The sequence below is a fragment of the Melitaea cinxia genome, chromosome 12 (assembly GCF_905220565.1).
Source record: "Melitaea cinxia chromosome 12, ilMelCinx1.1, whole genome shotgun sequence".
Classification (NCBI taxonomy): Eukaryota; Metazoa; Arthropoda; class Insecta; order Lepidoptera; family Nymphalidae; genus Melitaea; species Melitaea cinxia.
The window spans coordinates 3,435,706-3,459,672 of record NC_059405.1 but is presented as its reverse complement, the minus strand read 5'-3'; the positions used below and the strand labels follow the sequence as shown (position 1 = coordinate 3,459,672).

The 23,967-nt window shown below is 35.7% G+C and overlaps 2 protein-coding genes across 2 annotated transcripts; both read right to left on the bottom strand.

The window, feature by feature from the left end:
• Window positions 1-10,543: 10,543 nt before the first annotated feature.
• On the bottom strand, window positions 10,544-20,078 carry LOC123658390. Its single transcript, XM_045593820.1, has 10 exons — window positions 19,956-20,078; window positions 19,705-19,886; window positions 19,150-19,359; window positions 18,391-18,599; window positions 17,660-17,850; window positions 16,902-17,074; window positions 14,612-14,757; window positions 13,512-14,108; window positions 12,377-12,561; window positions 10,544-11,323 (listed from the first exon to the last, which is right to left on the bottom strand). Exons 1-10 carry the CDS (start codon window positions 20,066-20,068, stop codon window positions 10,738-10,740), a joined length of 2,592 nt encoding a protein of 863 aa, XP_045449776.1. The 5' UTR covers window positions 20,069-20,078; the 3' UTR covers window positions 10,544-10,737.
• Window positions 20,079-21,515: 1,437 nt separating this feature from the next.
• On the bottom strand, window positions 21,516-23,855 carry LOC123658358 (U6 snRNA-associated Sm-like protein LSm1). Its single transcript, XM_045593789.1, has 3 exons — window positions 23,632-23,855; window positions 23,378-23,562; window positions 21,516-21,847 (listed from the first exon to the last, which is right to left on the bottom strand). The coding sequence occupies exons 1-3, from the start codon at window positions 23,687-23,689 to the stop codon at window positions 21,674-21,676; spliced, it is 417 nt and encodes a 138-aa protein (XP_045449745.1). The 5' UTR covers window positions 23,690-23,855; the 3' UTR covers window positions 21,516-21,673.
• Window positions 23,856-23,967: the final 112 nt, after the last annotated feature.

Genomic DNA, 23,967 nt, shown 5'->3' with positions numbered 1-23,967 from the left:
CATTTAGTAGTTTAAACCTAAGATTCGGTAGAAAAAAAATGTAAACCAAATGAAAGTTAATTATTTTTATCACTCAAATTGCTATGGACCGCGTTTGAGTACGAATCCTATAATATAGTGACCCTATTGTGCCGTGTGTGAGCGAGACAGACAGTCATAGTATTGTGTCTTGTGTGAGCGAGACAGATAGTGACGCCACCATGATGCATCTGCCATTTTGTGTTATACTTTAGTACGTTACGCTTCTTCGTTTACTACGCATCTTTCTGTATTCGTGTTGATTTCGTACTTACAATTTTGGATTGTTTATTGGACTTGTTTGTGTTGTGATCTGGATTTGTTGTATAAACGTTTCGTTTGACAGTGAGTGTCCGTGATGCCGCATCTGTACACGACGGAGGAATATGCCAACATGCACCTCATTTATGGGGAATGCAGATGCAATGCTACTGCTGCGGCTATACTCTATCGTGAGAGATATCCAAATCGTGAACGTTATCCGGATCATCGAGTTTTTATAAATGTGCACCGGTTACTCTCAGAGGGTCGATTCCCCAACCAAGTGACTAGTGAGGGAAGACCAAATACTTCTAATGAAGACATGGTCTTGCAAGAAGTCAGTTACGACCCGAGTACCTCAGTCCGTTTAATTGAAGCAAGGACGGGGGTGTCAAAAAGTACAGCACAACGAATTTTAAAGAGAAACGAGTTTCACCCGTACCATGTACAACGAGTACAAAGTCTCCTGCCCCAGGATTACCCTGCAAGGCTTGCATTTTGTCAAACGATGTTGCAAAAGTATAGGGAAGATCCGCAATCTTTAAACAAAATTCTATGGTCCGATGAATCTACCCTAAAAAGAGACGGATACATGAATCTGCATAATCTGCACGAGTGGCATTTGGAAAATCCACACTTAATGCGAGAAGATCGATCTCAGTATCGATTTAAAATAAATATGTGGACCGGCATTTTAAATGGAAAAATTATTGGGCCATTCGAGTTACCAGAAAATTTGACCGGCGAGGTTTATCTGGATTTTATAGAAAACCATTTACCAAATTTACTGGAAGACGTCTCACTTGACATTTACCGAAGCATTTGGTTTCAACAAGATGGCTGCCCAGCACATTATACTCGCTCAGTCAGAGAATTTCTCGATCTAGAATACCGAGGTAGATGGATAGGACGGTCTGGTCCAATTTCGTGGCCAGCCCGTTCACCGGACTTAAATCCAGTCGACTTCTTTTACTGGGGAACGTTAAAAGAAAAAGTATATTCTAAACCATTTCAAAATTTAAACGAATTACGAGAAAAAATTGCGGCAGCTGTTGAAGAGATCAACTCGAAAAGGTACGCTCGTCTTGTAAACCGCTCTTTTTTAAGAAGATGTAGGGCTTGCATTTCGGCCGAAGGCAAACAATTTGAACATTTGTTATGAATGAATAAACTTTGATTCCAATAACTGAATTTTATTTCAACCGTATTTTTTTTTGTCCAAATTTAAGTAACAGTTTTCTAAGTCTAGTGTCACTGTTTCGCTCACACACGGCACAATACGGTCACTATATTATAGCATTCGTATTCAAACGCGGTCCATAGCAATTTGAGTGATATAAAAATAATTAACTTTCATTTGGTTTACATTTTTTTTCTACCGAATGTTAGGTGTAGTCTTCTAAGTGTACTACCATTTTAGAATCCAGACTAAATGCGCCATCTTTTTACAATACTATGACTGTCTGTCTCGCTCACACACGGCACAATAGGGTCACTATATTATAGCATTCGTACTCAAACGCGGTCCATAGCCATTTGAGTGATAAAAATAATTAACTTTCATTTGGTTTACATTTTTTTTCTACCAAATCTTAGGTGTAAACTACTAAATGTAGTACCATTTTAGAATCCAGACTAAATGCGCCATCTTTTAAAGCCACTTGCCAAAAGAGCGTAGTACATTTTTTTTACAAGACAGTCACATAAAGATAGATGTTGTTATCTTTTTTGCGTAATGGTTGCGCAATAAAATGATGTTTTTCTAAAGCTGAGGCATTTTAGTATTAATTTTAGATTACAATTAATAAAACAGTTATTCAGGGACCCGTTACACAAAAAAAACAAAGCATAGTCAAGGTTTCTAGTCACAAAGCTTGAAAGACTGTCACAGGTTGTCAATTTCTCGATTTTTTTTAAAAAGCCATTATTTTTTTAAATTATTCATAAATATTTTTTTTCTTATTTTTCTGATAACCACCATCAATTGGCCTATCGCCCATTGCCGGCTTGACGTTGATTTCTGGGACACCCTGTATATATATATATATTATTATTATTACTTTATGTTGTACACCTACTCACTATACTTTCTTGCACATACCAAGGTTGGCTGGTACAAAATGCATCAGCGTTAAGCCCGTCTTTTGTACACACTTTTATTAGTGTAATTATTGTACAATGAAGAATTTAAACAAATAAAATAAATAAATGATACCGCATTCGGTACACAACGGAGATGGTACCTTTTTCATCAGGTAAGCAAACTTATTAAGTGGAATCTTACCGGAACGGAGTCTAAATGCTGTGGTTAACGTATTCCTACTCAGCTTGCATTCATCAAACCATGGTATTCTCCAAGGATCATTCTGCACGGTTCTGTACCTTATGCCTTTCTCCACTGATCCCTTATCAAAATAAATTTTCCACATATCAAAACAGTATATTTTAATTAGATGTAAAGCGTCCGTGAAGAAAGGCATATTGTTTACAATATCACCATCATGTGCCGAGCCACGTGATGAAGAGCACTTCTAGAATCAGTTAAAATGACAAATTTGTTACTGTTTATTAATTTAATATAGGATAGTGCCCTAAAAATAGCAATAAGCTCTAGATTAGTAATAGAGATACTGTGACAAATTTTAAACTTAAAGCCTTTGATTTGTGGATCAAAGAATGCGGCACCACTATTTGACATCATATCTTTTGACCCATCTGTGAAAACTTTATAATGATTACAATAAATATTTTCTAAAAATGAAGAACAATTACGTTGAAGAGACGAAATTTCGTATGTTCTTTTAGCTTGAGATATACTATCTATTCCATATCTAAATAGACTTTTAAAATTACACCTACTAATCCATATAGATAATAATAGATTATTATCTAATGAATACCAAGCATTCCCTTTGATCTATTGCTACATTTTTATATTTCGAGTGTAGGTAGGTATATCTAGGATAACTGGGGCTTTTTTACGTCTCCAGTAACTATGTGACATAAGAGAATATAGATCACTGATAACATTAATTGTGCTATTATCATATAGAGAAATAGATTTTCACCAAAATTTACCGGCAAGGAAAACTCTTCGAATATGTAAGGGCCGTATACAAAGTTTACTCTCCATCACGTGTATGGGAGTACTCTTAATAAAGTCACCGATTACACGTAAGGATTTTTTTCGTAAGACGTAAGGATTCATTTTGAATCTTATCTAAAATAAATAATTTTGATTTACTAGCATTACTTCCAATTTAAATTTCATTGAGATTTGATTACTACTTTTTGAGTAATCTTTGATAACGCGTATTTACTTAACTATTTTTTCGGCTACTTACGTTGTATTACTTGTTGATGTAATCGAAGCTTTTTTTTTTGTTTCATTTGCAAGAAAACACAATTATTGTTGGTAGTTTTGGGTTTTAACACTGTCAAACACTACTTTTTCGAGTGACGAACGCACTTTGTCGAACACTGCGTTACACAGCGTCACTTTTTGTATAATTGAAAAGCAATCTTAGATACCTGTTAGTGGATGCGTTAACTACTCAGAGAGAAAAAATAGATGTCCATCCGAAAATCGAAAAAAATAATAAAGTATTGATAGCCAACTATAATTATTTATCATTTATTAAATGCCCTTAATTCAATATTGCATTCTAATAACATTTATAATGAGGGTTAAGTATACGGCTCATAATTATTTGTTATGAGTTCATCAACTAATGTTTCCGCGGTCTCTTGATAAGATAAAGGTCATTGTTAAGTTTGTTTACGTTTGACAATAGTATTTAAATAGACAAACAACATTATATGTAATGAATTCTCATTCAGCCTGTAGCATTCCACTGCTGGCCTCTTTCCCCGTGTAGGTGAAGCAATGGAGCTTAACCCACGCTGTTGAATTGTGGATTCGCGGATATGTTTCCTAGTACGAGTAACGATCACTATCAGCTATATTATAATATAGCTATAAAATATATGATGAATTAGCTTACTATTTTTCATTGAAAATAATCATACCGGACAATTAATATCAAATCATCCCTCCATCCATCCATCAGCTCTTACAAGTCCACTGCTGGACGTAGGCCTCCCGTAATGCTCGCCACTCCATGTTTTTGTGCCCTCTGAATCCAGCGGCTGTGTGCCGGCCATTGTTTTCCTTAGGTCGTCAGTCCACCTGGTTGGAGGGCGGCCTGTGCTTCTTTTGCTGAGACGTAGTCGCCATTCGAGAACCTTTCTTGCCCATCGGTTGTCGGTTCTAACAATATGGCCTGCCCATTTCCACTTTAGCTTGCAGATTTTGAGAGCTATGTCGGTGACCTTCGTTCGTCTACGAATTTCATCGTTTCGGATTCTGTTGCGTAGCGAAATAACAAGCGTAGCTCTCTCCATCGCTCGCTGAGTGATCTTGAGCCGATGCAAAAGTCTAACGGTAAAGGGCCACGTTTCACCACCATAGGTCAACACTGGCAACACACACTGCTCAAATACCTTTGACTTCAGGCACTGAGGTTTATTGGAAGAGAAAGTACTCTGTAATTTCCCGAACGCTGCCCAACCGAGTTGGGTTCTATAAGTTACCTCTCTCTCGAAGTTGGACTTGCCCATACGGATCAGTTGTCCCAGGTAAATGTACTTGTCGACAACTTCGAAAGTAGCATCAACCGTAGAGTAGCGACCGCCAACAACGACGGGTATAGGTGTGACATGGGCATTAAAAATAATCTTCGTCTTGTCCAAGTTCATTTTAAGACCCATCCGTTGTGAGGCGCTATGGAGGTCACCCAGCATAGTGTTGAGCTCTTCTAGTGACTCTGCCAGGATTACTATATCATCGGCAAATCGAAGGTGTGTGAGGTGTTCGCCATTGATGTTAATACCTAGCCCTTCCCACTCCAATAGCTTAAACACGTCTTCCAGTGCAGCGGTAAACAGCTTCGGGGATAGAACAGCGCCCTGTCGAACTCCGCGCTGCAGCGGTATAGGTTCGGTGCTTCATTCGTGTAGTCGAACTGTCATGCTTGCGGCTATATACATTTTAACACTTCGATATACCAGTAGTCAATCTGGCACCTCTGGAGAGACTCTAGCACTGCCCAGGTTACGACAGAATCGAAGGCTTTCTCATCGTCCACATACGCAATACACAGCGGCAGATTATACTCCTCTGTCTTCTGTATAACCTGCCGCAGTGTACATACACTACACCACATACATATGTGGTCTATGGTACTGTAGCCTTTTCGGAATCCGGCTTGTTCGGGAGGCTGAAAGCCGTCTAACTTGCGAGCAATGCGATTAGTAAGGACCCTCGAAAAGAGCTCATAGACGTGGCTCAGAAGCGCGATGTGTCTATTGTTCTTCGATAAAGCTTCAATATCAAGACTCGCAAGGAGTACACAAACACCCAGACCACGGCAAACATCTGTATGACCAATACAAATGTTTGTCATGTGCGGGGATTAAACCCGCAACCGCGAGCGCAACGGCCACAAACCAGTGCTGTGCAGTGACCGTTGCGCTAACGCGTCGTTTACCTGCGTAATTTAAATGTTAAATCACAGCGCCTAAAACTAATACTGAAATAATAAAAAAGTGTGTGTGTAGAATTCACACAGAACATAAGCGAAACTTCTGAAAAGTCGTAGGACGGTAGGCCGCTGCGATTTGTTTCTATCGACATTGATCACGGTCTCGTAAAAAGGTCGTAAGCGCCATGCAAAACGCGTCACTTACGCATATTGAGCAGTAATGTATTCTATCTCATTCTCTCTATACATTTATGTATTTGTTTGTTTCTATATCGTGACGCATTTTCATCATGATGATCATATTTCGGTACACTCGGTGGAGAAGGAAATTATTTGAAATTATGTAATTACTGTCGACGAGTATGTGCCGCGGACATGATGCGGATACGCAATAATGTGTTGTGAAGTAAGAATTGATAAGTTTGGTCGTTTATTCAATCATCCTAAAGAAACAACGCGGCGAAATAAAATGACTATTCAGCGACTTGGGGAGAGTCAACGCTCAAAGTATCGAAACGGAAATAGATGCATTCATTGGGGTTATGTATTAATCAAGAAATTAAGCGATAGTTTTGATACTTTCGGCCAAATAATGATTTTATATAGTTGCGCTAGAAAAACACGTTGGCCACTTCGATACCTATATGGCATGCAGGATCAAGGTGGCATCAATTCTATGGTGCTTTATATTAATGCTAAAGATCCTAACACTCTTAATAAAAAAATCAGATAATAAAGAAATCAGCTTTACAATTGGTGGAACCGCACATGAGGCTTTGTTTGAAAACAAATTTATCGCGAGAATTAAAAGTCACTTTACGTGATATTTCTAAATAAAAACCAAGAAACCTCCAAATGTGAGCCCATTGCAAAATCGCAGAAAGAAGCAAGATTGTCAAATCTTCTTACAACTAGGGTCAGGAAACTTCTTTATATTTTTAAAAACCTACGACACGATGCCAACTATTATGTAATACGAACTGCCTTTCATGCCTTGTGTCAAGCAATTATTACTTACTGTATTGCAAGTGGTGGTAGCGTTACTTCATCCGCAATAAAACCGGTAGAAATATCCCACAGAGATTATTTATCCAACTACATAACTTTGCAAAAGCTGGAATGTTCGCAACGTCAAATAGGCGACAGCATTATGTTTTACATATAATTTATACTATTCTTATGCAACACGTAAGACCCCTTTTATTGTGATCCGGAAACAACGAAAATACAAGATTATACCACAGTCGAACTATGTTTTCACAAAACGATTAATTATTTTCTCGATCCATATCTATATAATAAATTAATATAAAATCACCATCTATTTCTTACACTATGCAAATTGCAAAAGAATTGTCCGTTCCTTTATTCTTTCTAAAACTTATGACAAACCTGAAGAACTCCTAAAACTGCTTGCTTAATACGGTCACTATGTAGTGCATCAACCATTTTTCCTATTAAGACATATCCCTCGCACACACAAATACACATCAGTAACCCTTAGTTAAAATCATACAGAGACATTACAAAATTACTATCTTTAATTCATATTGTTTTTTTTTGTTTTTTTTTTTATTATTTAACTCATAACCTACTTAATATTCAAAACTGTGTATAGAATCTTATATTGAATATAATGTCACTTTAAAACATATTAGGTATATTTGAATTGCATTTTGCAGAAAATAGCTTCTTCTTAATACAGATAGCTCAGTTACCTACATAGGAGAATAAGATCGTAGAAATAGCTTTCAAATAACACCTGGAAAGTAATTCCTTTTAAAAAATATATTGATGCAAAAATACTTATGAAATTGTGACGTTACCATAATATAATTTTACTTAGATATTATTTTTATTTTTTCTTTCATTGTAAATATATATATATATATATATATATATATATATATATATATATATATATACACAATGTTCGATATCAAATTAATTTATGTATATATTATATTACCCATCAGATAGCTTTATCTGCAACAGGTAGGTATAACAGGTGAAAAGTTCTAAATATAAAATGGCTGTAGTATTTAGGGTTCTCATTACTTTTTCCGTCATTTCAGTTTCATTTCGAAGCGACGTGTAATTTGTAATAAGAGCATGCTTAACTCAAATTGACGTAATTTACTTTTCTTTTCACTTCTAAATCCGCAGATCTTGAGTTGTAACGATAATGTGATTCGTTTTTTTTTTTTTTAAGTGTAACTACGGAGTTCTTGCCTATTCTAATCTACATTCAGAATCGATGATGGCTTCACTTCTAACTATAATTAAAACTAATATAATTTTAATTTTTAAAATGTAGATTCAAAAGTGCTTTCGACAGCCTACTTGAATAAAGTAAATTTTGATTTTGATTGGTCTTAATAAACCTTTTTTAATAAACACGATATTTAATCAATTTTCTAAATTTCTACTAACAAATACCATTACGATATTTAAGTCCAAACTTAAGAATGGTTGAAAAGTTAGAACACGTTAAAGTTTCAAAATTAATTATTGATATGTGTATATAACGATCTTGTATAGTTTTATTTGTGTTAAAGAACGAATTTATTTTGTGGATGATAAAAAAAAGAGTCATATTTTGACAAAATAAATTTGACGGCACTAAAATGTCTCTTGGACATGTGCTAAATTAATCAAAAAAGTACATATTTATTTAAACAACAAAAATGTTCAAATGATTAATTTAATTCGAAAATCAACAAGAGGAAAACCATGCTCTTGTCCAACAGGCAAGCTATGTCCAAATTGCAAGTCAACGAAAAATGTCCAGTAATTTATTTTGTACATAATTAAGCTGAATTTTCTGTGGCAATATTCATAGTTTATGAAGTAATTCAACTACTTAGTAATAAAATACACTTTTACTTTATACCACCATAGACTGTACAATACTACACAGCTGTACCTATAGGTCGAAGTGCGGAGTGGTACATAGGTATTCTTGTCCCAGAATTTGTTCTGTAACGATTTTGTTATGTGCGATATTGCTAGTTGTAGTAGTACTTACTTAATATCGATCATCTGATAGCAAATTTTACCACAAAAATCAAATCTAACCAGTAGCTCAGCTATATATATATATATATATATATATATATATATATATATATATATTCTTCTATCTGCTGTAATATTTGAATAGACATTTTTTTATATATGTATATAACTAGGTCGGCGAACAAGTGTACGGCTCACCTGATGAAAAACGATTACCGTAGCTTATAGACAGACGTCTGCAACACCAGAAGCATCGCATACGCGTTACAAACCCTAGTCTCACTTCCCCCAGGAGCTCTGGTCACCTTACTCATCACCAACAGGAACACAACACTGCTTGAAAGCAGCATTATTTAGCTGTGACCTTCTGTAAGTTCGAGGCCCAATCGAGCTACTCCATATTTTAAGCAGAAAATTTCCTACTGTGCCCTATCTCATTTGAACGTTTTTGAGTTTTAACTGAGGTAGATATTTTATCAACATTTTACAATATCGACAGTCCTCAAGTAACGGTCGAAAAGTCAAGAATACCAGTAACTATCACCTATTACAAATCTGGAGACAACATCTACAAACAAAACCCAACTCTACAATATTTGGAAAAGCCAAATCAGTGGAGAATATGCAAACGACAAAAATACGAAACAACAGCACCGAAATCGACATCAATATGCCGATGGTATAAAAGACGGAAAGCTTTGAAGCAATTGATTAAAGAGCACGAAAAAGAGAAGGAACAATTAAGAAAAAAGAAACACGACGAATATGAAAGAGACAGAATAATAGAATTAATGAATTGGGAACAATCGAAAAGAGAAAGAGCTACTTCATTACCACCTTCACGGCAAATAATTAAATGGGAGAGAAAGACAAAACGACATCAATCATTGCCGCCCCGAAATAAATTAATATACGTTAAAGAGAGATCTGCAATTGTGAAACCTCGTGCGCGCTCAAAATATATATCCGTCAAACAACAGTAAGTTTAAATTGTAGTAATAGATTAGATATTCCAAATCTTGTATGAAGATTTTCCGATAGCGATGTATGGGTAAGTTTTGCTCAAAATTTGTCAAATCAGTTTAGTTTGCATATCGCAGGAAAAATTTGCAATTTGACCAATTCCTACATTACTCTAGAGTACTAATAAAGATGATGGATTGTGTTACAGGCTGAATACGAAATAAATAAAGATATTTGAATCAGAAAAAATTTCAATCTGAGGCCGAAACTTTCGATTTTAGAACTTTTTTTTTTTTTTTTTAAGATAAAATATTATTGAAGTGGAAACTTCTAAAGCCGCGGTGGGCACTTTTTGGTAGAGTAAAATCTTGTGGATACGCGTCACCGACATGCTCATGACTAGCGCACGCGCAGCGGCCGTGTGTGTGGGTGAACTATCGTGCGTTCACGTCACCAACATGTAAACTGTAATAATAAAAGTTCAAAGTTTTCCTTTCTATCGGCAGTATCTATAACTGCCATATATATATTTTTAATTTATTTATTTATACCTTGTCTTGATTTAATAGGTTTGGTAAGCATACTAATAATGTAATTTTTATTTCAGCGTCCCAAAGGATTCCATAAGCAAGAGATTCGTAAATTATTGTTACCGATTTTGTTGTCAACTCTATTGTTATTTAACCTGCATCGTAATCATTGTAATCACTATTATTTTTATAATGTAAAATAAAACAATATTTCGTTTTGTAATCAATAATTGAATTTCACATATACATAAATTGTAAAACTAAAAGACACTTACTACTCGGTAAATACAATTTTCCATTCATAAGAATACAATAAAAAAATTATATAGCTTACTATTTTGTGTAGTTGTATTCAAGACACATAATCAATTGTTAAATGTATTATTAATCTGTAAACAATTTAACTATAGATCAGTCTCACGTAATTCGAACTGATTTTCATTTAAATTTTCTTTATCAAACATAATTTTTTTATTATCTTTGCTACAACTTGATGAGTTCGATAACCTCTTTCTATTAGGACTTAAATCTATATTTACATTATTTAAACTTTTCAATGGCGACCGTAGATCTTCTGATATATTCGAATCGACGGCTAAATTACTTATCGATGACATTAATTCGGACGGAACGTTACCATCTAGACAGTACATGAGCGATTCCGAAATTTTTTCATCTGAATCCGATTTATTTAAAATCGATAAATCGACTGGAGTTGCTGTCAAAACTGATCGACTCAATAAGTATTCCCTGAAGGGTTCCGATAGTGCTTTCTTCGATCCAATGTTTAACGGTTCGTGGGTTATTTTAATTACCGGTAAATTTCCATCATCACATGGTGTTGTAATTAAATCTTTATCGAAATTTCTCTTCTCATGACTAATGACGAATCTTGAAACGTCTGAACGTAGCATACTGACTTCGGATAAAGATTCAGAACCTGCTTCCAATGTTTTTACACGTAGAGAAGCGTTCGTTGAATGATTCGACCTGTTATGAAAGGAGAAATAATTATTACTTACCCAACTAAAACATAAAAATATTTGTTAGTAGATGTTGTGTTTTTTTAAATTTTCTGTCCCTCTCTCCCCCTAGTGAGATGTCGTGAGATTTTATTAACCCCCTCCCCCAACCCCCAATCTCACGTGAGATTTTTCAAAATGTGGGTTTCTTGCGCAAACGCGTTGGATTGTTATTGAAATTATTTTCTTTCGAACGAATTAGTGAATGATATTAATCGTATTACGATTACGCTTAAGATTAAATCTTAAGCATGTACCTCTCCCCCTTAAACATCTCACGTATTTTATGAACCCCATATTTAGTTTGTATGCCAATAACTGTTCTGAGTTTACAAGACAATAATCTGTATCTTTGTATTTTTATAATATTAATTAAAGGTCATTATTTATAATTTATATAAGAATCATTTGTTTTCTGTTCTATACTATAGAAAAAGACATAATTGTCAATTACTTTAATTTAGTTTTCGTCACTTTAATACTGATTCTAAACATTTCTCTAAAAGTCAAACTTGAGAAGTTATTAATTTTTCCTACCAAGTTAATGTAATAATTGAAATTACTTTTTTTACATAATTATCTGAACTAATTTTGTTTCATTTCTTAAATAAAAACGTGCATGCGTAAAAAGTACACATGTCAGAAGTGAAACGTCTTTGGCAAACTAATTTTAAAGTCTTGTTTATATTCAAACAAATCTAAAGCTTTAGATTTCCGTTCCAGTACCATCTAGTTAGTTTGCAATGTAATACTATCGATATTAATGTAACAACCTTTGTAGTTTCTATAGTACACGCTAGGTGGCTCTCTGTTGTTCGACATAAACGTTGCACATCTTCGTGACGCTAATATTATTATTGCGTTTCGTCCGTAAAACTTTTAAAGAAAGAAAAACTTAAGAAAAAAATTATTGTTTGTTATTTTTAGGGGAACAAGGAGACAAACTACAACTATGATGGAATTCATTTTAAATTTCATTTAAATAATATATATATTTTTTGCTTTGTTAATATAAACTAACCTGCCGCATGATAACGAAGACTTTAACATAACATCATCATCAGAAGAAACAAAGTCACTGTCGTTCTTCGGTGAAATAGATTGATATATTTCAGATTTGACTGATTCATCCTTCGGTTCTGAACTTTCCGGTTGTTCAGATGTTATGATCAGAGGTTTACGAGACCGTGGTGTCATTATTGACTCCTGAAAATTGTTTTTATATGTGCACTAGTGAATATTAATTCTACACATTGTGTACGTTTTAGTTACAATATTGAGGGTAGTTGAAAGTTGTATTCAACCAGAATGTATAAAAATAAAATATAATCGGACTAACATAAATTTGGCCAAGTGTATGTGTTTCAGAACATCTAAGTAAGTACTACATACATTACTACATCATATATTGATTTATCTACATACAAATTTAATTGACGTGAGGCACTATAGGAAATATCCTGCTCAAATCTGGAGCAGCAGGACTGGGGAAGTACCTCAACTCAACCTTACAGAAGATCAAAGCTAAATAATACTGCTTTCGAATAGTATTGTGTTCCTGTGGTGATTAAGGTGAGTTAGAGCTCCTGGGGAGAATTGGGTAAGGTCAGTAATGCACTTACAATTCTCCTGGTTTGCAAGCATCTATAGGCTACAGTAATCGCTTACCATCAGGTGAGCCGTATGCTTGTTTTCCGACTTAATTGTATGAAAAAAATTCATAAGTCATACATATATGTCAAAACTTGCAAATAAAATAATTATAAATTTAATCCAATTTGCATAATTATATAAAATCTAAGAAAGCCATATTTTTAATATTAATTAAAATACTGTGTTAAGAATACTTTCATACTACAAAAATATTTTAGTTATAAATTACTAACATAGAGAAATATTTTATACCTACATACTAATACATTATATGTACTGTATTCTAACTGACTATTAACGTCCCAAAACTGCACATAATTTTTTTCATGAGCAGAACTCTGTTTCTAGATGAAATTAAAGAGTAGAATTGAAGCTTAAATTGATACACTGCTAACTGCAGTCTAGCAGATATGTTAGTAAATAATTTATCATATTGTTTTAGACATTCAACAGAATAGATATATAAGCACATGACAATGACATAAGCAAGACATGCGACAAACCTGCATAGCTTTAGACAATTTCTGAGTAGATTTCGTTATAGGCGACATAGAGGCTCTCCTAAAATTAACCGTGTATGGTGTCATACAATCTTCATTCAAGCCCTCCGATATCCCGGGAGTACTAGTTAAATAATGCATTCTGAACTCTATCTCATTCTCTGTAGGTTCATTTTTCTTCGGCGTATATTCCAAGCTTTTTTCCGGATGAGACAAATCATTTTCCGAATCTTGATCATCTAAACACGAAACACATTTCGGTGTACTGCGAATAACCGTCCGTTTTTGATACTTTTTACTCAGATTTTGTGAACCAGAGACCTTTGAACGAAATAGTCTTGAACTACGTTTTTTCGTATTCTTCGGTGTTTCTTCATTAGTATCAAGATTACTCAAATTCGGTTCGGATACGAATTTCGGACTGCGTTTCTTTGACTTGCTCAACGCACCTTCTGATAAAGTACTCTCATTACTAGTATCCGAATCGAAATCTTCATCAATATACTCTGAACTAACTAGTTTATTAGCTAAATTCTTAAGTACGATATTTTTATGAGATACGTCGACTTTATCATCATTGTATCTCTTTCCTTTGTGTTTCTGCAAGGAAGGCATGCGTTTAGCGAAATGCGAAAGTTAGAGACAGACAAACGAAGGAACAGAAGACACATATGAGAGAAGACAAACGATAAACACATGTTAGTTTCACAGACATGCTTTCAATGATATATTTGCAAAATTGAACTTTGTATGTTGTATTTAATAATAATGACAGGTATGAAATTAATACAATTAGTGTAACAACGTTAACTTTTTATGAAGTTAATACAAATTTAAATTAAATTTGTTTGTTTTGTAAGAAAAATTATATGTCTTAAAAAATTCATTTAAAAAGGATGAGTTAGTTATGTACTATATGTACCATGAATCTATTTCAATAGATTTTTATTTTTTTTTTTTTTTTTTTTTTTTTATTGTGGATGAAAACTGAATTAAAAGAAACTTTTAAAAAAATTGTCCTACAAATTTAATCGGCTAGATAAAATTCATGTTAGTTAAAAAAAGTTATAATTTTGCATCATATCAGCATACAAAAAACTTACCTCTTCCACAGTATTTATCGAGTTTCCGGAACCTTTCTTTGGCGTCTTATTCAGTAATCCCTTGTTGAAAATGTGCCTTTTTATCGAATCTCCTAAACTTCTAGAACCAGCTACTTTACCAGTTCTCTGTATTTGAATAGGCGTTCCTAAAAATATTTATAAGGATATTAATATTTTAAGCAATTGAAAAAAATAAGCTGCTATGTAATGTCTTATAACAATTTTTATAATATAATAATTTCTTTAGTATAGAATCAACAGTCCTAAAATATTCAATATATTAAACAGTTTTAACTGAGGTAAGACACAGCAGGAAATCCTGCTCAAAATCTCGAGCAGCCTGAATAGGGAAGTACCTCAACTTTACAGCAGATCACAGCTGACTAACACAGCCCTCAAGTAGTATAGTTTCTGTGGTAAGTAGGTGAATAGGTATTCATGGTTGTTGATCATGATGATCATGGCATCTAACTACTACTACGGCGTCTAGCTACGGTAACCCGGTACCATCAGGTGCATTAAAAAAATATGAGTGACAGTGTACGTACCGTATCCGTTCTGCCGGTTGAAGTGCTTGACGAGGCGGCGCTTGTGCGCGGAGTCGGGCAGCGCCTGTATGTGCGCGTACAGCTGCGCCAGCGCCGTGTCGGTGTGTAGTGTGCTGTGTGGTACGTATACGTACCGTATCCGTTCTGCCGGTTGAAGTGCTTGACGAGGCGGCGCTTGTGCGCGGAGTCGGGCAGCGCCTGTATGTGCGCGTACAGCTGCGCCAGCGCCGTGTCGGTGTGTAGTGTGCTGTGTGGTACGTATACGTACCGTATCCGTTCTGCCGGTTGAAGTGCTTGACGAGGCGGCGCTTGTGCGCGGAGTCGGGCAGCGCCTGTATGTGCGCGTACAGCTGCGCCAGCGCCGTGTCGGTGTGTAGTGTGCTGTGTGGTACGTATACGTACCGTATCCGTTCTGCCGGTTGAAGTGCTTGACGAGGCGGCGCTTGTGCGCGGAGTCGGGCAGCGCCTGTATGTGCGCGTACAGCTGCGCCAGCGCCGTGTCGGTGTGTAGTGTGCTGTGTGGTACGTATACGTACCGTATCCGTTCTGCCGGTTGAAGTGCTTGACGAGGCGGCGCTTGTGCGCGGAGTCGGGCAGCGCCTGTATGTGCGCGTACAGCTGCGCCAGCGCCGTGTCGGTGTGTAGTGTGCTGTGTGGTACGTATACGTACCGTATCCGTTCTGCCGGTTGAAGTGCTTGACGAGGCGGCGCTTGTGCGCGGAGTCGGGCAGCGCCTGTATGTGCGCGTACAGCTGCGCCAGCGCCGTGTCGGTGTGTAGTGTGCTGTGTGGTACGTATACGTACCGTATCCGTTCTGCCGGTTGAAGTGCTTGACGAGGCGGCGCTTGTGCGCGGAGTCGGGCAGCGCCTGTATGTGCGCGTACAGCTGCGCCAGCGCCGTGTCGGTGTGTAGTGTGCTGTGTGGTACGTATACGTACCGTATCCGTTCTGCCGGTTGAAGTGCTTGACGAGGCGGCGCTTGTGCGCGGAGTCGGGCAGCGCCTGTATGTGCGCGTACAGCTGCGCCAGCGCCGTGTCGGTGTGTAGTGTGCTGTGTGGTACGTATACGTACCGTATCCGTTCTGCCGGTTGAAGTGCTTGACGAGGCGGCGCTTGTGCGCGGAGTCGGGCAGCGCCTGTATGTGCGCGTACAGCTGCGCCAGCGCCGTGTCGGTGTGTAGTGTGCTGTGTGGTACGTATACGTACCGTATCCGTTCTGCCGGTTGAAGTGCTTGACGAGGCGGCGCTTGTGCGCGGAGTCGGGCAGCGCCTGTATGTGCGCGTACAGCTGCGCCAGCGCCGTGTCGGTGTGTAGTGTGCTGTGTGGTACGTATACGTACCGTATCCGTTCTGCCGGTTGAAGTGCTTGACGAGGCGGCGCTTGTGCGCGGAGTCGGGCAGCGCCTGTATGTGCGCGTACAGCTGCGCCAGCGCCGTGTCGGTGTGTAGTGTGCTGTGTGGTACGTATACGTACCGTATCCGTTCTGCCGGTTGAAGTGCTTGACGAGGCGGCGCTTGTGCGCGGAGTCGGGCAGCGCCTGTATGTGCGCGTACAGCTGCGCCAGCGCCGTGTCGGTGTGTAGTGTGCTGTGTGGTACGTATACGTACCGTATCCGTTCTGCCGGTTGAAGTGCTTGACGAGGCGGCGCTTGTGCGCGGAGTCGGGCAGCGCCTGTATGTGCGCGTACAGCTGCGCCAGCGCCGTGTCGGTGTGTAGTGTGCTGTGTGGTACGTATACGTACCGTATCCGTTCTGCCGGTTGAAGTGCTTGACGAGGCGGCGCTTGTGCGCGGAGTCGGGCAGCGCCTGTATGTGCGCGTACAGCTGCGCCAGCGCCGTGTCGGTGGGGTTGCGCGCGTGTTCTGCTCGCGATCGCCGCCTGTCCACGAATGTGTACACTGTACTCGCTGCCGTCCTGAAACGTACACACGTACATTAATATAGTCTACTAACATTAAGAACATAGTGACTCACAGATGTCACGGCCCACCTGATAGAAACCGGTTACCGTAACCTATAGACGCCTGAAATACCAGAAGCAATGCTAGCGCACTACCGAGGCCCCCTGGCCTTGGCCTCCTTACTCAATACAACATTATTTGACAGCAATATTATTTAGCTGCAATCTTCTGTACCATTAATGTACTCGGAACAAGCTGCTCCAGATATTGAGCAGGATATATCCTGCCGTGCCTTTCCTCAATATAACATCATATACATCCTTTAGCTTAGCCACATCACTTGACCAATTAAAACGTAGAAAATTTGAATTGCAACAACATTTTATTAGAAGCCGTAAATTAATGGTGTTTTCAATTTAAAAAAAATTATAATGCATGTCTGAAGAGCTTACTTTACTGGCCAATTTGAACACGGCATTCCAATTTACTTAGATCTTAGCACCCAGCAGTTTCACTAGCAGTCATTAATCGAAATAAAATATATATATAATTTTTTGAGACTTAATAATGACCTCCCATATTAGCATTAAAATACTCACCTGTCCGTAATACTCTCATCAAGGTCCACATCCGGTGACATGGCTCGCTTTCTCTCCCTTAGAACGAAGTAAGCACTGGCGTCTGTTGCAAGACGCTTTGGTGCTTCAAACAGGCGCGTACATTGACGTATCATAAAACTTATCAATGGGGACAGTGCTATGGAGTCTGCGTGGAATGTTTCTGGCGATAACTGAAAGTTTTTGATATATTTAAAGTTGTACTTTGATTTTCTAAACATAACAGGGTATAATGATGAAAAATTGTCACTGAAAGGGAAAAAAAAACAGGAAAACACATTTAATTTTTCTTAATTTGCCGAGATATAAGGCTAAAATGGAGGTAACAATTTAAGATTTGATCTTTAATATATTACATTGTTTTATTCTTGATTTAGAGATTTTACAACTGGCCAAGGAATAACAATAATAATATAATCATCATGTCTTTTTTAAAAGTATTTATGTATAATTAAAAATTGAAATACAAGAAAACAAAAGCCAACATTATATACATATACAAAGAACACACCATGTGTTTCCTACAGAATTATTTAAAAGAAAGGTAGACAAGCGCAGCAGTTTTCTGAATTCTAATGGAAAACCACATGATATATTCTTGTTTTACTAGATGCTAAATTATATCTGTGTGTATGCCCTTAGATCATTTACACTGCTTTTACCGCATAGCAATAAGTACATGTTACTTCTTAGTGCCACAAAATAAAACTTACTTTTCTAGGACATAATAAATGTGGTGTGAACATAGTAGCAAGTGTATCTGGCGACATTCTATTACTTGATTCGTTATCAGCGACCAAACGCAATAGACTCAGCAGCCTCTCTAGAAAATTCCTATGAGATGGTGCAAGGAGTAACAGGAGTAATTGTAGCGCTGTTAGTAATTTTGTTTCCGATGCTTCCATATTGGGAGGATATTGAGCTGGAAATATTCAATTATTAATTAAGAATCAGTTTTAAAATGTAGCAAATGTGCTAGATACAAAATTATCTAGGTATACAAAGTTTCACAATCTGCAATTCCCATCATTATTCATTCTACAGGTTAAGATTAGCTAGTAGAAAATGTACTAAATTATTGTAAATAAATGTTAAAACCGATGTGAAAAATTATAAAAAATGTGATGCCACACTATGGAGGAGTCTTATAAATGATGACATAATGACTAACTGTGTCAAGGACGGGGGTGTTCAAAAAAATTATTAAATTTGTGCGACATAATTTTGGCTTGGAATTAATCGGCTGTTATCTATAACACAAGTATTAAGTTGCTTACTTTAGGAACAGACGACCGTGTGTGTATTGTGTAGATATTGATTTATTATTTATTATAATTTACGGATGACCCTTACGAGTTATAAACTACTCCAAATATGTGTCCATATTGAAACCCAATCTTCAGACAATGACTTGTGTTAATTATTGTGTTAACTATTAAAATTATTCATTTTAAGGTAATTTTAAACCTTACCAGCTAAAGTACAATACGTCTGATAATACTGATCCATTAATAACGGTTGAGGCAGCTCTGCAAGAAAGCCTTTTAATACTGATGCACAATCGTGTACAGAGAACTTTCCCTCATCAAGACCTAAATTAGATCCAGTTAAAAGTAGCTGACGCAGCTCTTGCTGCCGACTGAGAGAGCCAGTGCGCCGAAATATACCCTCTTGAGTTACATCTGCAATTTTTTAATTGGTTATTAATTTAAATTTGTTGCTTTTACTAGGTGTACAATTGTTTATATAAAATTTTATAGAACATGGTTTAAAAACCTTTTATCCTAAGACAAAAACAGAAAAAGCTTTGTCTTTTTTTTTTCTTTTAAAGCTTGGCACTGATGGATTTTGAAACCTAAACTTAAAATTCAAATTGAGTTTCTCAAAAAAGAACATTTAGGAAATAAAATAAAATTGTTTATATATAAATTAATTATTTACAATTTGATAAATTCTGTACTATCGCTGATAAGAAACCTTGAATTTGCTAGTAATATTTAACTTTACGGTTAAAATGAATAACTTACTATCGGGTTTCGATAAGAATTCTATTAACTCATAGAGCCTAAGTATACCATCTTCGATTGAATTTGCCTCTTCGGTTTTCTTTGTATTAACAACACTTTGACTAGAATTTGAATTAGTATTCTTTGTTTTCTTGTGGAAGTTCCATCTGAATTGCTTTGGTTTATCCGTCGAATAATCGACGCTAAAATAATAATAAAAATAAAGACAAGTACTCCCGCAACGTAATAATCAGTTTTTTTGTAATACTTACTCGTCTGTATTAATATCTACAACAAAAGATAAATGCATGCGCACTAATGTAAAAAATTGCTCCAAATTCTCATGTCTGAGCCGTTCTATAAGTTTCGTATCCGAGGAACACATTTCGATAGAATAACAATTAAAAAGAAAGGTTTAACATTTAACAATATGCGATATCTGTTACAGCACATTTGTACCGGAAGTTTCCATTACTGGATACAATTTTACTTGTTTATTTTGTGATTTATGGTTATATACAACGTTTATTAAAGAAATCTTATTAATTTTTTTGTATTATTATGCTATTTGTAAGAAAACAACTTGTTTGAACGGATGAGAATTATGAGCTGAGATATTGTTTTTAAATAAAATGTCAATTGTCAATCGTCACAACGGCTAAAATTTTATGGGTACGTTCAGTTTTTATACGCCGGCTTCAATATCGAAGAATTTTTTTAAAGTTATAAATCAATCTTTAGCAATTCTTTTTATGAGCAAGTCATGTTAGAATCATTTCTTGTTAAAATCAATGTTGCTTTGGTAATAATGTACAATCCCGGCGGGAAATTTATGGGTTTGGGGGGAAAAGGGGGTAGGGGGGTGGGAGGGACTGTGGGTTTTTAACCACCATTTTTTTTAAGGGTGAAAAAATTAACCTACCACCTTTAAGGTTAGAGTAACGCTTGGCTCCGGCGCTGCGGAAAGTGCAGCCCTTCCACCCTTACGTGCGAGGGCTGACCTCCCTCCGCACCTCCGGCTTTAAAAAAAACTCAGGGGTAGGGCAGACCAAGACCACGTGGACAGTGGGGTGCTCCGATTCGGTTTTGGGTATTTTTCGAATTTCTATACCTATATTCTAGCACGCAATGTTACTAATTTTATTAGAATATTATGTCTGACGCGTTATTTTGTTTAAAAGTGTCTATTTGTCAGTCGTTAAAGGTCAGTTCGTATCGTATTTTGATCTTGCAGTAAAGATCATTTTTAACCGACTTCCAAAAAAGGAGGAGGTTCTCAATTCGACTGTATTTCTTTTTTTATGTATGTTACATCAGAACTTTTGACCGGGTGGACTGATTTCGACAAATTTTCTTTTGATCGAAAGGTGGTGTGTGTCATTTGGTCCCATTTAAATTTATTTGAGATCTAACAACTACTTTTCGAGTTATATCTAATAACGCGTTTTTACTTGACGCTTTTTTCGTCGACCTTCGTTGATAACGCATAACTTTCTACTGAATTTACCGATTTTGATAATTCTTTTTTTGTTGGAAAGGGGATATCTCTAGTTTGGTACCATGATAAGGAAACCAGGATCTGATGATGTGATCCCAGAGAAATCGAGAGAATCGAGGAACTCTCGAAAATCCGCAATAACTTTTTACTGGGTGTACCGATTTTGATAATTTTTAATTTAATCGAAAGCTGATGTTTATCATGTGATCACATATAAATTTTATCGAGATCTGATAACTACTTTTTGAGTAATCTTTGGTAACGCGTAGTTTCTTGACTATTTTTTCGTTGATCTACGTTGTATTACTCGTCGATGTAATTGAAGTCGGTTTTATTTCGTTTGCGAGCAAACAATTATTTTATTATATGTTATTCAAACATCAAAACGAGGAAAGACCTCATATTTATATTTTTTATATTAAAATGTATTTATTTATTTTTAGTCACAATAGGATATCTTCGGAATAAATAAATTTAAAGAAATTCTATATATTAAAACATATCATCATGTCCTAAATCTGCTAATAAATTGAGCCCTCTTTCTTTCAATGCCTTTGAAAGCAATTTCTGTTGTTCTATTTTGGCATCTTGTTCTCTTCTTTGAGCGTCTAGAATGTCATCAACTGATACTTCTGTCAAAGGGAGATTGTCTTCTTTATCCTTATCCTGTTAAAAAGGTAACAATATAAAAATCATCCATATACAAAACAAAAACAAAATTCTCAATAAAATTTTTGATGCTCAAAACTGCAGATAATTAATTACTTGGCCTATAAAAAAAAGTGCTCTGGACCTTTGAGCAGACTTATTTAATTTTAAGTGAATTCATAAAATGGCCAAAATTAGCTAAATATGTATTATTAAAAAAATGCATTTATGCAAATGAAATATTTTTTTTACGAGTACAAGTATGTTATGTATTTCAATGCGCTGAACTCAAATACAAATGTAGGTAAACCACTTAAGTTTAACATTTAGATCTTTGAGAAAAGCAAACTACGGCTAGGCTTTAGATAAATAAAGTATTTTAATAAATAATGCAACAGTGAGAAAGTATAGAAACTCTAACATAATCACTCGTCATCTTACAAATATATTGCTTTGAACCACATTGATATTTAATATTTGCACACCATAAGGTAGAATATGTTTAGACTATACTAATGTTAATCTTGTACAACTTCAACACCATGTTTTTGCAAATAAACAAAAATAATTATTAATATTATTATATTATATAATGTTTTAGAACAAAACTGATAAAACTGCAATCCTAAGGAAATTTTATGACTTGTTTTAAGGTAGGGGCTAACATGACATGATTTATTTATTTATCTGATATATGATGATATTAAAAAATTTCCTAAAAAGAAGAAAGGATTAAGACATTAGATTGTTAACAAAATTATTATCATTGTATGGGCTATTTATTGAAATATTAGATAGAGTTACAACATAATTCTATATGTGGTAGCTTGTTATTAGCTTTTTTTTATTCATATTCTGTATTAGCTATAGTTATAATAAGCTGTAAGCTATCCTAATAAAATAAAATAAAAATAAAAAATAATTATGTTATTTAATAATTAAAAAATTGTATAAAATCAATTTTGATACACCAAATGGTTTAAGGAATAGAGCCAGGGTATAGAGCCTTAATATCAGATGTCTCTCCTAGAGTACACCCTCATTTAACAAAACATACAGAGCAAATGTTGAAATTGAAAGAAAAAGTGTATAATTTCCTTAGTTATAATAATTTGAAAAAATATGATTGTTATTTTTGTACTATAGTTTGTCAGTGTTACATACAGGAGGTAATTATGTACAATCGAGGAGTGTAATTTAACCCTAACCTATCTAACTTAAGAGTACAACGTTTAACAACAGTTTCGTTTAACAAAAAATAAAAAAAAAAATAAAAAACCCTAACCTAACTTAAAAAGTACAACGTTTAACGACAGTTTCGTTATACAAAAAAAAAAAAAAACCCTAACCTATCCATAAATTACACTCCTCGATTGTACATCATATCCCATACAGGATATCAAAATCATTTACGCAATTATTTCAATAAATTGATATATGTTTTGCATAGAATAGGCAAGCAAATATATATATTATATGATATAAAAACTAAAACTGATTTGTAGACTGTTGTTTTGTAAAAATTGGAAATGATATTAATATACTTACAATTTCACCTAATAAAACGACATTTTCGCCTCTAACAATGAAGATACCGCGAGGGATATCACCATACTCCCGGCCGACGTGTATTCTCTCTATTGTCTTGTGTAAAACTAAGTTTGCAAACTGATCCACGCAGCGTAAGTAGCCGATCAACGTCCTTCCATCGCGCAGCAACACCATGAGTTTCTCTTAATAAAATAAAAACACGATAAAACATGCAAAACATAACATTATAGGTTTACAACAAATGAACCTACTGTCCAATTCATCCAACAAATGAGCCGTTCCTGCTAGTGGATTAAGATTGTTTGACATCCTGTCGGTTTGTTATTTGTTAATTTTGATTTTTATATATCAAAATTTAATAAAATTTCTTAATGTAGTGTTTGAGAACGAAAATTTTGTGCTGAAAATCCAGACCGGTTTAACATCCGTAGTGCTGGTTTACAGTTTACACACTGACAATGACAGGTGACAAAAATAACCTGTTCAACAAATACCTAACAATAACAGGTTCTCTATTGTCTATTATTTTTACTCTTAACTTGTAAGTAATACGATTTTAATCGAATTATCTACGTATTTATTTATTT